The 15,641-nt window shown below is 42.9% G+C and overlaps 1 protein-coding gene across 1 annotated transcript in view; it reads left to right on the top strand.

The window, feature by feature from the left end:
• Positions 1–15,641, top strand: part of ABTB3 (ankyrin repeat and BTB domain containing 3) — a 329,205-nt gene that overhangs the window by 294,738 nt on the left and 18,826 nt on the right. Inside the window, 5 exon segments of the mRNA XM_051961527.1 lie at positions 3,013–3,106; positions 3,247–3,382; positions 4,109–4,329; positions 8,802–8,980; positions 14,528–14,633. Of these exon segments, the coding sequence (XP_051817487.1) occupies positions 3,013–3,106; positions 3,247–3,382; positions 4,109–4,329; positions 8,802–8,980; positions 14,528–14,633 (736 nt within the window).

Genomic DNA, 15,641 nt, shown 5'->3' on the forward strand with positions numbered 1-15,641 from the left:
TTAAATAATGGCATTAAGATTATAGCTTCCGCTGAACTTATGGACAAGGTCCATCACAGACTGACCAATCATCCATGTCCAAGGGACTCAGGAAACGAGGCACCACAAGCATGCCAGAATATCCTCCTGGGAACATTTAGAGGACAAGAGAAATCCATCTAACAGATAAACAAGGAAAGATCTTCATGAGCATCCTAAAGACTTAGAGTCTGCTGAAGCAATTTCCCATCTCTTCTCTCCCTCCCTCAATAGATGACCTGCTTCTCTCTGCCCAAATTGCTAGCTTGGAAGACATCTAGTAGGGTGGTAGTGGTGGAATGCCAGTGGGGTACTGGTAAATGTTTAACTGAGTCTCCAGAAGGAAATAATATAAGCATGACATGCTTTTAAGTTTAATTTGCATCTTTAAACACGTTCTCTAGACAATCAACAACATAATCAATTAAACTCTGATTTGTAGCATTTGCTTACTTTTTACATTGAAAATTTAATGATTGGTTAGTATAAATATGTTCCAGCACTCCCCTAAGTTGTGCCCTCCTCAGTATCCTTGGCCATGTTTGCCACGTATTCACTCCCTACTGTTCAGTTGCCCTGCCTTTCCTTCTGAGCTAACAGTGACTTCAGGATCCATCTAAGGTGAGCACCTTACAACTTTGAGGTTGTTCCCTGCTAGGGAATAGGGAAAGGTCTTTGATTATCTTCTGTAGCACAGTCATAGAATGCTTTCATCCCCTCACCAAAGAAGAGTAGCAATTTATAGCAAGCGAATACAAAGGAATACAGATTTCTTTTAGGAAGTGATGTTGACAAATCAATGGAGCAATTTCATATTCACTCAAGGAAGTTTTTACAAGTCAATCAGTGCTGTGTGGTATACTCTCTTTATCCATAGCTCTGAAATAGGAAGTGGGAACATTAGTTCTGTCTTCAAAGTTCTTGTTGGTCGTCCTTCATTTTTATATATATATATATAGCTTTTTATTTACAAGATATATGCATGGGTAATTTTTCAGCATTGACAATTGCCAAACCTTTTGTTCCAATTTTTCCCCTCCTTCCCCCTACCCCCTCCCCCAGATAGCAGGTTGACCAATACATGTTAAATATGTTAAAGTATAAGTTAAATATAATATATGTATACATGTCCATTTTGCTGTACAAAAAGAATTGTCGTCCTTCATTTTTAAGAGGGCTAATGACATCTGTTCCAAATGAAAACAAAGAACAAGTGCATAGGAAACTTAACTCTTCTGGGTACATGGGAGCAGTGTGACATAAGGGCTAAAATAAATATCTGATCTTGGGATCAGAAAGACCTGGCTAAAAGTCCCACCTTTTCTTACCCCAGACAATTATCTGAGTCTCTACATAGGTGGTGAAAGTTGAATGGGTAGAGGGAGTTTCTTCACCTAGAATTCCCTTCTCCAGTGAAATCAAAGGTCCTAAACCAAAAGAACAGTAGCACACAACTAGAATTATAGCAAGAGGATGGGCTTTGGAGTCAGGAAGACAAGTTCCTCCTCTGACAGATTGGCTGCTTGATGCTGTTCAAGTCATTTAACCTTGAAGTATCTTCTGCAGTTATCTAAGCTGGAGAACAGTTGCCGATTTCCATTAGTAAAAAGAGTTTGCTCACTGAAAGCTCCTCAGAACCAGTAAAGTCACGTGTCTTCCCCCCAAAAAAATGGGGAAAAGAGGCTGAGAGAATAACCTGTTAAAATTTTTTGCAGGTTAATTCATTTAATGTAATTATTTGAAAAGTTGTCCTTAAATATCCCAAGAATATCAGAGCTCAAAGGGAGCTCAATGACCATCTAGCCCAAGGGTTCTTAACTTTTTTGTGTCCTGGACTCTTCTGATAGTTTGGTAAAGCCTATATGGACCCCTTCTCAAAATCATACTTCAAAATGCATAAAATAAAATAATAGGATTACAGAGGAAATCAATTCCACTAAAATAGATATCAAGGAGGCAGCTGATTGGTGCAGAGGATAGAGCACCAGCTCTGAAGTCAGGAGGACCCGTACTTTTATAACAGACACTTAACACTTAAGTGTCTGGCCTCAGACACTTAACACTTCCTAGCTGTGTGACCCTGGACGAGTCACTTAACCCCAATTGCCCCAGCAGAAAACAATTAATTAATTAATTAATTAGATAGTAAAAATGTTAATAGGTTCACAAATTGGGCCTGGTTAAGAACCTCTGATCTAGTCCCACATCCCATCACCCACTTTTTTATGGATAAAGAAATCAAGAATTAAAAACAGGTGACTTGCTCAAGGAGAACATAGTGGCAGAGCCAAAATGCAAACCTAATTTTCCTAAGGCTTCCAGGACAGGATTCGTTTGGCTCCACCTTATCAGGAATGTTACAGAGAATTCTAAGACCCCAACTCTGGAAGGGATCTCGGTGGCCATTGAGCCCAATTCTCTCATTTACAGTTGCAGAAACTGAGGCCCGTGAAAGTGAAGGATTTGCCAAGATCATTAAGCATCAGAGGCAGATTTTGAATCCTGATCCTTTGGTTCCAGAGCCAATGTGACTTTTCTCTGTATCACATTCACAGTGGGTAGGAAGTAGGTCTCAATGCTTTCTAACTCACCCTTCCAGCTCCAAGAGAGCCACATAACTCCTCTATGGGTCATTTTGTGGTCACTCTGGTCATGGGAAGAGTGTATCGCTAGAAGATAATAGAATATCTTTTAAAATTGTCAGAGGATTCTATTCTGGCACAAAGGGAATGGTGCATTTGAAAAGGAATTAACATCTCACATATTTCTACTACTTACTGTCGAATTTTCGGTTAGGCATTTGCCTCCCTTAGCCTCAGTTTCCTTCTCTGTAAAATGAACAGATCGACCTAGATGGCCCCGAGGTCCCTTCCGTTGTTGCCACAGTCATATCATCCAGGGATTCTGAATGACCGTCAGAGCTTTGGAGTGTATGAGTTCCCGAGGGACTGTCCGTTCCCTAAGCACTTCTAAATGACCACTTTCCCTCCACAGCTCTTGCTAGATGCCGGGGCCAAAGTAGAAGGCTCTTTAGACCACGGGGAGGAGAACTATTCGGAAACACCCTTGCAGCTGGCTGCCGCTGTAGGTAAGGAAGAAGGGGGCTTCTTTCTCACGAGGGGAGGGTCACGTCTCCCCCTCCCTGCCCCACCTGCCCTGAAGTTGTATGTGCATAGGATGCTATGTTCATCTTCTTGGATAAAAACACACCCTTCTCTGGGCTTACAGGAAATTTTGAACTGGTTAGTTTGCTGTTGGAGCGAGGAGCCGATCCAGTGATAGGAACAGTGTACAGAAATGGCATTTCTCCAACCTCACAGGGCGATATGAATTCTTTCAGCCAGGCCGCAGCCCACGGACACAGGTAGGCTAGGAAGAAGGATCGATAACAGCAGACTCCGAGCCCTCACGGAGCACCGAGAAACAACGTCAGGGACTTTCCACCCCTGCCCTGCCCAGCCCTTAGACATCTCCATCAGCTTTCACCAAAGCCAGCTCTCCGTAGTCCATCGGACTGTCCCTCTGGGGGCCTCACTTTTAACCGCATGAGTGCCTACCGTGCTCGCCTTCAGGAAGAGATCCTTTTGCATGTTTTAGCTCATCAACTCCAGTGAAGAGGCTGGAGCCTTTTAATAATAAGAAGAAAATGGAAATATATATATGTATATATATATATATATATATATATATATATATATATATTATCATAAAGTATATGGGCATCCATTTTAAAATTTCCAAACTGGGATTTTAAGCACTGGGCATTTTGCAAATCAAATTCCCCTAGAAGGGAAAACATAAAGCTCCTGGCCTCTTAAGGGTAGCTTTCCAATCTTAGGAGAAATTGTTTAACATGAATGTTCTGCGTAAGTTCGGTGGGACCATTCCCCCAGGAGGAGATGTACAGAATCCCTCTGCAGAGTCAGTCCCACCCGAGTATTTAGAGCTCTTGTTTAAGGGGAGGTGGCAGGAGGTCCCCACGTACCCCTCAGGCCACAGCCCATAGGCCTCCTCTGCCCCTCCCCTGCCCCCCAGCGTGGCAGGCCCCTTCTCTGAGTGTCTTCCTCTCTCTTGGGCTTGTGATTGACAGGAATGTGTTCCGCAAACTTCTTGCTCAGCCAGAGAAGGAGAAGAACGACATCCTATCCCTGGAGGAGATTTTGGCCGAGGGCACTGACTTGGCGGAGACAGCCCCGCCGCCCCTGTGCGCCAGCCGCAACAGCAAGGCCAAACTGAAGGCCTTAAGGGAGGCCATGTATCACAGCGCTGAACATGGCTACGTGGATGTCACAATTGACATAAGGAGTATAGGTCAGTCCTGTTTTCCCTTCCCCCGTCCCTGGCCCGGCCTTCCTAGAGCTGGGCCGATCAGTCCGGGGCCTCCTGGGGCCAGGCCCTCCTGGCTGGAGCACATGCACTGGCTGGAGAAGGCTCGTCCGAGGGCCTAACCCAGACAAGGCTGTCGCTACCGGCCGCTCCCCTAATCGCAGCAGGACAGAGCCAAGAAAAAAAGGATCATTAGAAAACACCTCTTGGGCCATTTCTTCCCCCACCCAACCCCACGATTGGCTGGCAGCAGGCAGAGGGGTCACAGCATCCCTACTGACTCACCTCTGCACCCCCATGGTAGAAAAGGACAGGTGAGGGGGTGGCTCCTGCCCAGAACAGTTCATACTCCATCTCCATCTAGGGTGTGAGGGGATAAAATTAGGCCACGGAGACCAGCCAAGCTTAGGAACCCGCCCGCCTCAAATCCGAAGACAGAAATTGGGACGATCAGAAAACCACTGGGCTAAGAAAGTGGGAAACAGCCTCACAGCCCAAGAGAAGGGTGTTGCCTAATGGATGTGAGCTGAGCAAGCTTGCCAAGATTTCTTTCTTTCTTTCTTTTTTTAAAAAAAGTGTTCATTGGGCAGGCTGTGCCCCTTCAAAAAACCTCTCTGTCTCTCTCCTTTCCTTCCCCCCTCTTTCTCTATCTTTCTCCTTTCCTTTTCTCATTCTCCCTCTTTCTTTCTTCCTCCTTCCTCCCTACTCTCTCTCCCTTCTTCTACCTCCTATACTTCCTCTCTCTCTCCCTCCTTCATTCTCTCTCTCTCTGTGTGTCCGTCTCTGTCTCTTGGTCTCTCCCCCTTTTGTTTTGTCCCCCTCTCTCTCTTTCTCCTTTTCTCCTTCCCTCCTCTTCCCTCTTTCCTTCCCTCCTTCTCACTCCCTCTACCTCCTACACTTCTTCTCCTTCTCCCTCCTTCATTCTCTCTCTTTGTCTCTCTCTGTGTCTCTTGTGGTCTCTCCCTTTTCTCCCTTCCTCCTTCTTTCTTCTTCCCTCCTTCTCCCTCCCTTTACCTCCCACACTGTGTCTCTCTCAGTCTCTCCCCTTTCCTTTTATCCCTCTCTCTCTTTCTCCTTTCCTCCTTTCCTCCCCCTCCCTCTCTCTACTCCCACACTTCCTCCTTCTCTCCCTCCTTCATTCTCTCTCTCTTTCTCCCTCCCTCCCTCTTTCCCTGCCTCCTCCCTCCTTCTCTCTCTCTCTCTCTCTCTCTCTCTCTCTCTCTCTCTCTTTCTCTCTCTCTCTCCTCTCTCTGCTGTAGTTTAATATATGAGAAGCTACATGCGCTTGCATGGAGAAGTCATTTTGCATGATTATGCAACTTAGATTCAAATAGGCAGCTTGGTGTGAGATGCTCTCTCTCATTTGTGCCCTTAAATCACAGGCGGATTGTGGGGAAAGGGAAATTGCAACAATCAGATGCTTAAGAGTGTCCTGTTGGGGTTTGGGAGGGAGGGATGCAATGTAGGAATGTTGGATTATAAAAATCTTCTGGCCAAAGGAGAATCAGAGAAAATGGGTTCCACCCTTCTGATTCCTATTGGAACAGTTATGGTGAAACACACACACACACACACACACACACACACACAGAATATATATAGTACCTCTTCAAGCAGGCTGTGACCTAGTTAAATGGCCCATTAGCCGTGCTCATACATGATCAGATCTCTGTGCCTTAACACAAATGGGCTTCCATGTCAGGAATGAGTTTCAGGACCTACCCCTTACAACATTCTCACCGAGGCCGTTGACCTCACTCTCTATGAAACCGCCAGGAAATCGGAAGATTTTGCCCCCTGGAGTTAGAGGAGTTCTTAGGGAGAAGGCTGTCCAAGCCTCTTATTCTACAGGAAGAGCACTAGAGAGCCTCAAAGGTCAGACAACACGCTTTTGGCAGAAGCCATATTGGAGCCCATGGCTCTTTCTAAGTACAGAAGGGGCGATTCTACCTGGGAGGGCAAAGGGCTAATTAACCCAGAGAGGGGCAGCTATGTGGAATTCCCAGAATCTCGGTGTTATGAAAAGCCTGAGTGTCCAACCCAAATTAGACCAAGATTCTCCCCCGCCATATACCTAAAACAAAATCAATGTGAGTTCCTCTCCCTCTCTGCTTGAATATCTTAAATAAGAGGAAACTCAATAGAGCGGCACCCTCTCTTCTGGGACAGCTCATTGGCAGGAAGTTTCTCCTGCATAGCCATCTGCCTCTTGTTCAGTGGTCCAGCTTCCCCTTTGGGCCCAGCTGAACAAGGTTAACCCCTCATCTACACAGCGGCTTTTCAATTACTTGGAAACAGCTAGAACTGCCCTTGAGTCTAACGGTGAACAATTATATACATCAATATATCAATTTGTACATCCACGCTCTATATTATTAGCTATACTCATAAGAAGGGGGAGGGAACACAACATTAATGAATAGAAAGATGGCCTTGAAGTCAGATTCAAGTCATAGTGGTTTTAGTCTATGGCCAAGTCACCTAGCTCCCCTTTTTAAACTTTTCCCACTCATGACCCCTTTTTGAAAGCCCAAGAAATTTTTACACAACCCTGGGTATATGGACATATAAAATAGGTATGTAAATCAAATATTTACAATAATGAATCATAATTTTCACATTCAGTTACGCAACCCCACATTGCATCATAACCTATAGTTTAAGAAGCTTTGCTCTAAAAAACTGTAAGTTTCGGCAAAGGGAATGATCTTCATTAGTAAAGGACATTTCCTCACTGGGAGTTTCCTCTTCTGAGTGTGCACTGATTGAGATGGAGACAAGGCTACTGTTACCATGGGGATGAAGGATAGTCAGATTTGGGACACCGAGCAGGGGACCAGTTGTTAATAATAGCTGAAGTTTATATAGTTCTTTAAAGTTTGCCAAGTTCTTGACTTGCTTTCTATGTGTGCTGGAGCCAAGAGGGCACTGGAGCTGGCAGGAAGCCCTGGACTCAGCCACCTTCGACATTTACCAGCCAGGCAGCCCTAGGCAAGTCACAACTATCCTGCCTTATCATCCCCCTCGATAAAATGAAAAGACTCAGTTCTAAATCAGTAATTCTATGAGACTCCGTATTTTTGTCTAGATTTTACAAGAGAAGAAACCAATGTCCACAGAGATGAAATGACCACATTGGAGGACAGGGGCTGTCTTTTGCCTCTTTTTTGTATCCTCAGTGTTTAGCACAGTGCCTGACACATAGTAGGTGCTTAAAAACATCCACGGAGATGAAGTGACCACATTGGAGGACAGCGGCTGTCTTTTGCCTCTTTTTGGATCCCCAATGTTTAGCACAGTTCCTGGCACATAGTAGGTGTTTAATAAATGTTTACTAAGGGTTACACTCTAAAGCAGAATTCAGGGTATTCTACCTCCAAAGTGAATGTACCTTCCATTAGGTCACATTGCCTCTTTAAGTTAGATTGAATAACAATGCAGAATGCCATCTAGTTTCATGTGATAAAAAGCAGAGGTTTATGGATTTAGGGCTGGAAGGAATTCTAGAAGTCATCAAATCCAAACACTTCATTTTATAGATAAGGAAACGGAGTTCCAGAGGGTTTAGTGATTTGCCCATTTATATAGGCAGTAGGCAGCTAGGTGGCGCCATATTGGATAGAGTGCTAAACCTGGAGTCAGGAAAACTCATCTTCCTGTGTTCAAATCCATCCTCAGGCACTAGCTGTGTGATCCTGGGCAAATCATTTAACCATATTTACCTCAGTTTCCTCATTTGTAAAATGAACTGGACAGGGAAATGACAAACCATTCCAGTATCTTTGCCAAGAAAACTCCATAGAGTCAGACTGAACAACAAAATAGTATGGTGCAGCTAAGGAGCGCCAAAGCACACAGGCCTCTGGTCCTGGAGTCAGGAAGACTCAAGAAAATGAGTTCAAAGACAGCCTCAGTCACTTACTAGCTAGATGACCCTGAACAAGTCACTTGTTCTGTAAAATGTACTGGAAAAGGAACTGGCAAACCATTCCAGTATCTTTGTGAAAAAAAATTCCAAATGGAGTCATAAAGAGTGAGACATGATGGAAAAATGACTGAACAACAACGTGTAGGTTGTAAATTATCTAAGGCAGCATTCAAACACAGATCTTTCTGATTTCAAATCAAGGACTCTATCCACTCAATCACACTTTCTCTCATTCTTATTTAGCTCCATTTTCTTTAGAATATATATACTCCTAGAGGACAGAGACTGACTTTTGAATTTTTTTCCCCTTATTCCCAGTACAAATAAGCTCTTGAGGAACTATTTTTGTTTTTTCTTTGTATCCCCAACACTTAGCACAGTACCTGACATAGAGTAAGCACATAGTAAATGCTTCTTGATTAATGATTTATAATTCTGTGGTATCTTGAGCCAGATTAAAATCAAATCTTCTTGTGGTTGTTTCTTCTTCCCTTCCCGTTCTCTCCTGTCCCCTTTGTCACCCTTGCAGGAGTGCCGTGGACTCTGCATACGTGGCTGGAATCTTTGAGGGTGTCTTTCCAGCAGCACCGGAGGCCATTGATTCAGTGTTTATTAAAAGAGTTTAAATCTATCCAAGAAGAGGAATACACAGAGGAGCTCATTACCCAAGGCCTGCCACTGATGTTTGAGATCCTGAAGGCAAGCAAGGTATGGATGAAAGGGTGCTAGACCTAAATACCCAAAGAGAGAACATGGTGGCTACACCTTTCACCTGAATGTTCCTGTGCGTCTGGTAGGGAAGCAGCTTTGTGGGGCTCCTCCTTCTTAGAAATCAATGGTACCTGGGTGACTTGGCCAGAGATCATTGATAAAATTAGGGGGTTGGACTCAATGGCCTTTATGGCCCCTTCCATATAATCCTATGTAATCTGGCATAGATTCAACCCTGGATTGTATGTGGATCTCCAGTCCACAGATCTCAATTTTCTTATAAGTAAAATGGTGGGAGGTTAGATTCAGTGGTCTCCAAAGTCTCTTCCATTTCCAAATTTTTGATACTATGATCATATGCTTAGCACTGATACCTACTAGATACCTATTAAATACTTTTTGATTTGACTTGACATCTTGTAACCCTTTCTCAGCTGCTACTTGCTGCCTGTGTGACTTTACTTTTCCTCTCTAGAATTCAGTTCTCCTAGCTATAAATTGAGTGGATTGGAAGAGATGACAGGATCAAGTGAACTGTATTTATTAAGCACTTACTGTGTGCTGGGCACTGCATATGGACTCATAGCATTGGAAATTGAGAGCTGAAAAGCATCTCAAGGGCCATTGAATCCTCCTCCTCTCCCCATGATTTTATGTATGAGAAAAGGGAGTCTGAGAGAGAATAAGAGATTTGCCCTGAATTGCATAGCTAATAAGGATAAAAGGTAGGATTTGTACCCAAGTCTTTGACCACCACTTAAATAATTCCTATGGATCGTTACAACTTAGAAAAGAGTATCTGAAAAAGGGTATCCAGAAGAAAAAGCGTCTCATGGTCATATACTATGAGGATCAGATGAAAAAATCAGGGTTGTTTAACCTGGAGAAAAAGTGACATAAAAGCCACCTCCCAATATTTGAACGACTGTGGTATAGAAAAGAATCTGGGCTTGCAGTGAGAAACTAACCCCAAATGGAATGAGGTACCTTGGGAGATAGTGAGTTCTCCCGCAGTGGAAATCTTCCAATAAAGGCAGAGTGACCTGTTGTCAGGAGTTGTTATTAAGGAGATTCCTCTTCAGATACTCGTTGATTTCCCTTCCATCTCTGAGATCCTGTGATTTCAATCAATCAGTAAACATTTATTAAACTCTTAATGTGTGCCAGTCACTGTGCTAGATATGGGGGATACAGCTCCAAAGAAGATAATGATGAGTTAATCAGGAAGGAGTAAATGGGAATTCCAAAGTGATCCATGCAAAATGCTGTTATCAACTTCATTGACATTGACAAAAATGGAAGGAAAAAACCCCAGCAGACAATATAAAGATCACTTAATGGGCAGGAGTAAGATGAAGTGTGTTAACCAAGATGATTTGAGCTCTAGAAGGGATGTAAAAGATGCTCTCTTTTACAAATGAAGCCAGGAAAGGAGGCGGGGTCCATGAGGTAGGTAGTGCAAGGAGGCATCCAAACAAAAATCAAAGACCAGGAGAAAAGATCCTCTGCTAGGGGCGGAATAGATTAGAAAGATCTAGGAAAAGAAAAGACAAGAACAAGATGGGAGGAAAAGTAGCATGAACTAAAAGAGGGAAAATCCATCCTGATGAGCTCAAGTATCCACGAACGCCTGACCAGTTTCCAAAGCTGACAAAAATGTGATCTTGTCAGAGAACGGTCCCATCCTTTTTCCTCCACTTTCTCTAGGTCTCAACTCTTCCAGCTGTGAAATGGGAGGTGAAGATGTATCGCCTTCCAGATTAAGGCAGGATAGGATGTCAGGACTCAGAAACTTTAGGACGTTGTCTGATATAGTCTTGTGCTTTCTGACAATCTTCCCTCTGAGATATTCTGAAGTTTTCAGATCTTAGAAAATTGTGATTCATGTGAATCCACAGAATATGTTGGCCATATTTAAAAATCTCCCTTCCCTCTATTGTTATCACTAGGATAACAAACAAAATTAACAGCCAGACATTTAAAAACCTTCACAACCTGGCCCCCACCTACTTTTCCAGTATTATTTCATATTATTCTCCTATTAAATTGGCCACTTCGGTGTTCCCTCTATATGACACATTGGATCTTGCCTCCATTCTTTTGTACAGATGGATCCTTGTGCCTAGAATGCATTCCCTCCTGCTGCCCATGCCCCAGAATCCCTGGCTTTCTTCCAAACACAGCTTAGTCATCACTTCCTTACTTTTCTATGTACATACTGTATCCCTGCAACAGAATGTTTTACTTTTGTCTTCATATGTCTAGCACTCAACACAGCAAATTTTGCGTATTTCTTATTATCTTCCTTCTCTTCCTTTCTTCATTTTATTTTTCCTCCTTCATTCTCATTCTCCTTCTACCTCTTTCCCCATTCTTGTTCTCCTCCTGCTCCTTTCCCCACTTTTATCCTTCTTCCTCTGCCTTCAATTTTTGTCCTTATCTTCATCATCTTTATCATCTCCACTATCTTCTTCTTTATCATCTTTCACTATTTCCATTTCTGGGATTTTATCAGCATTGAACACTTAGTGATGTGGCATCTTCCTCTATAGAATCAGCGCTACATGTATACATAGAAAGTTAGCTTGCAGGAAAGAGTAGTTGAATAGCTTGCCCATGATCATATCCTTATGGTGTATCTGAAGCAAGATTTGAATCCAGATCCCCCGACTCCAAAGCCAACTCCTTCCACCGTATCTTAATACAAGTTGAATCGCATTGATTTAAAGAACAAGGACAGGAAGAGCAGGACATTGTTCCAGCTGGAGAACAGAATTCTAGTAACCTTTCCTTCCTCTCAAGACGCTTCTGTATATCTATACAGTTAAGAGGCCCATGGACCCGAGTCCTCCGCCATACATGTGCATCCTGCTTTTTACTTGTGCAAATGGAACTCCAGGTACCGCTTGGCTGCGTGCTGCTAACCATTACTAACAGAATGCCATATCCCCAACAGCCCAGCTTGTTAGAACATGATTCCATAGCTCTTCTGCCCTTCTGTTTGAGTCAGCTGGCTGAGCCCTCAAGAGAGCCAAGTTGAGCTAATGGCCGAGACTACATGGCTGTCACAACCCTGCCCTTTTCTCAGTTCCTCTCTAGGGATAAAGCCTAGTTTCAGAAGCTGCCATTTTGGCCACTTGGACACATCTGTGCCCAAACCCACCTCTCTAAGGAGACTGCTGGCTTCTTGCCCAGGCAGAGACATAAGTGCTAGTTTGTGGCTCCCCTTTGATGAATTCCAGGTGGCGACAAGAAGGCCTTGGTCCGGAGCTGACAAGATCCATTCGGGAGTACAATCTGTGGTCACCATGGTTCAAACTCTCCAAGCTCGCCCTCCTCCTCTTGGGGCTCATCCCTTTCACAACTATTAACTGGCGCTAATTACATACATGCCTCTTACCTATAAAGGCAATTCACTTTAAGCTCAAGTAGAATTAATTATGGAGGTCTCTAATTTTAATTCAATAAACATTTGTCAAGCTGCCTCTCTGTGCTAGGGCCTAAGAATACAAAAGAGGAAAATAACACTGTCCCTATCTTCAAGTAACTTCTGTTTTACTAAGGGGGGAGTGATTAACAATAACAGCATCTGGATGCACATACTTACAAAAACAAGAATCCTGAGAAGGGGAACCAGAAGAAATTCAGAGCAAGGATAATGGGAGATTGAAATAGTCCAGGGAAAGAACCCTAAGCTGGGAACCAGAATGTCTCTATTCTAGTCCTACCACTCCCTTCAATAAGCCATTTTATTCTCCCTGAGTCTTCATTTCCCCATTTTTAGAATGAGGAATTGGTGGAACGTGATTACCACAATTTCTTCCAGCTCTCAACATTCTATCAGTCAATCAGCAAGCATATTTTAAGGCACTCACTATGTATCAATCACCAGAGACATAAAAGTAAAAAAATGAAATCATCCCTGCCTTCAAGGAGCTTACATTCAATTTATAGAAATAGTATGTGCCCAAATAATTACATACCAAAAATGCAGAATAAATACCAGGTGAGAGGCAATGTGGTGTGTTGTGGGCAGAGAGCTGGGCTCCACATTAAAAAAAAAACTGGATTCATGTCCTATCCTGACACATACTGGGTTTTGACTCTAGACAAGTCACTCAACTTTTCAGTGTCTGAAGCAGTTCTTTAAGACCATGAGCCATTAAACAGGTACTGAGAAGGACTTTACTCCCAGAGTTCAGTAAGCCTAAGAAATGACAGCGCTGGTCCCAAAATATACTTAATAATTCTATAGAGGCAACACTAGTACCGAGAAGGAGTCTACTCCCAAAGAGTTCACTAAGCCTAAGAAATGACAGAGCTAGTCCCAAAAACATATTTAATAATTCCATAAGAGTAACACTAGAACCTAGGAAGGAGAAGAGGTGATCAGGAAAGGCCTTACATAGAAGGCTTGCTCTTCTCTGAATCTCCATGGGGGAGATTAATGAATAGGAATGACCATCAGTCCACCGAGCATGTATTAAATGTTGGGAGCTGTCCAAGGTGGTGGGGATATAAGAACAGAAATGCAACCATCTCCCTCCCCCAACTTCTCCCCCTCCTACCCTTAAGAAGCTTACATTCTATCAGTGAATATGTTCAAATAAATCCAAAAGGTAGCCAGTAGAATAGTGGGAAGAGAAAGAGGCAGTGAAGGAAAAATAAAGAGAGAAGGAACAAAAGGAGGAGACAGAAGAGAAGGGTCTGAATAATCCAGATTCTAGCAAATCTGTCCCTGAATTATTTTGACAGATGCTTATACTTTAGGATACCAATTTTGAAAATTTGTCCTCTTTCTGAAGATCTTGGGATGTAAAGGACCATAGATTTAAAGGTAGAAAAGACCTCAAAAGCCATCTTCCCCAGTTCTTTTACTTATACTTAGACCTAAGAGGTTCAGTGATCCCAGGTTATACAAGTTATGGGTGACAGCTGAGTCTACTGACAATGCTTTTTCCACCATCACACCATGTTGTGAAATCACTGAGCTCTCCAAGATCACTGGCCTTATTTTTAGGTATTAAGAGCATTAAACTTGTGGTTATTTGTATCTCATTCAGAGAGAACCTTGACTATATGCCAGAAGCAATCATCCCCTATTATTGAATGGGGAATCCCTGTTTGCTGAAACCCACAAGCTAAAGCAATAAAGGCAGTTATGTTTAGAAACTAAACTTGATTTTCTCTGTTGTGACCCACAAAAATCTCCTTGCTATTGGATGATGAATAAATGGAATGAGAGAGTGTGACTTACTAGGGTATCAAGTCCCCAGTAATCATACCTCTTTTCCCAGAGACCTCTTAGCAATAAGGTGTAATAAAATAGACCATGGGCAGCTCAAGAAAGTGCACCCATGTCCCACTGGGATGAGAAGGAAGTTTTAATGGCAAATTCGTTTCAGTTCCCTACAGAAGACTCGGTAACATTTATGAGGGAAAATATATTCTCCTTGTCCTTACCCCCGATTTCACTTTTCTTAAAACTGAGTGAGGAGACCCTTGGAAACATTAGTTCTTAGAATCCTTGTTTCTCTTCCTTAGAATGAAGTGATCAGTCAACAACTATGCGTCATCTTCACTCATTGTTACGGACCTTATCCCATCCCCAAACTGGTGGAGATAAAGCGTAAGCAGACTTCCCGCCTAGGTAAGTTACTACCCAGAGGCTGCCTTGCAACTTGAAAACAGAAGAGGGAGATCAGATGGAGGGGAGGGAAAGGGAAGGAAAGGAAATATGCTCACCTACTTTCTAAGTCACATCTTTAGGGAGTTTTGCACCTGGAAGAAATATCATATGGAATATCTTAGCTAACTTGGCTTATTCCATTTTTATGACTACAAGGAAAAGGTAACCTAAGACTCATTGATCTGAAAATGAAAAAGACTTGATGGTATCTACCTTAATCTACCTTAATTTTCCTATCTATAAAAGTAGGGTTTGCACATGATGGTGTCTGGTGGCCCCTTCTAGTTCTCAGTGAGTGCTAAGCCTGGAGTTAGTAAGAACTGAGTTCAAATTCAGCCTGTGGGATCTTGGACAAGGCATTCATTCTGTCTGTCTCCGTTTCCTCGTGTGTTTAATGAGGATAATAATAGCCCCTATGTTGCTGGTTTGTGCAGATCAAATAAGATAATGGTTATTAAATGCTTTGCGTATCTTAAAATGTTATATAAATTCTAGCTATTAGTTATGTTACAGCTATGGTCCTATAAGGAATGAACAGGAAACTGAATGATGACATTCTTACAAAAGAGGGAGATAGTTGGAAGAGATTTTATTTTTCAAATCTTAAAACCGGGGGGCAGCTAGGTGGCACAGTGGATAGAGCACCAGCAGCCCTGAAGTCAGGAGGCCCTAAGTTCAAATCTGACCTCAGACACTCAACACTTCTTGTCTATGTGACCTTGGGCAAGTCCCTTAACCCCAATTGCCTCAGGAGAAAAAAAATTCTTAAAACCAATTGGGTTTTGACTCTAGGTAAGGATTCAAAGGTGATATGACATTCTTCTCTCTGGCAGAAAATGAACCATTCCATGCTTCATGTGAAAGAATCCATGTCAGTGGCTTGAAAGAACCTTTGACTTAGTTCTGTTTCCCATCCTAGGTAGCAATCTGTAGCTTCAAAGACCAATCCTATAGGCACCATTACTAACA

The sequence above is a fragment of the Antechinus flavipes genome, chromosome 5, assembly GCF_016432865.1.
Source record: "Antechinus flavipes isolate AdamAnt ecotype Samford, QLD, Australia chromosome 5, AdamAnt_v2, whole genome shotgun sequence".
Classification (NCBI taxonomy): Eukaryota; Metazoa; Chordata; class Mammalia; order Dasyuromorphia; family Dasyuridae; genus Antechinus; species Antechinus flavipes.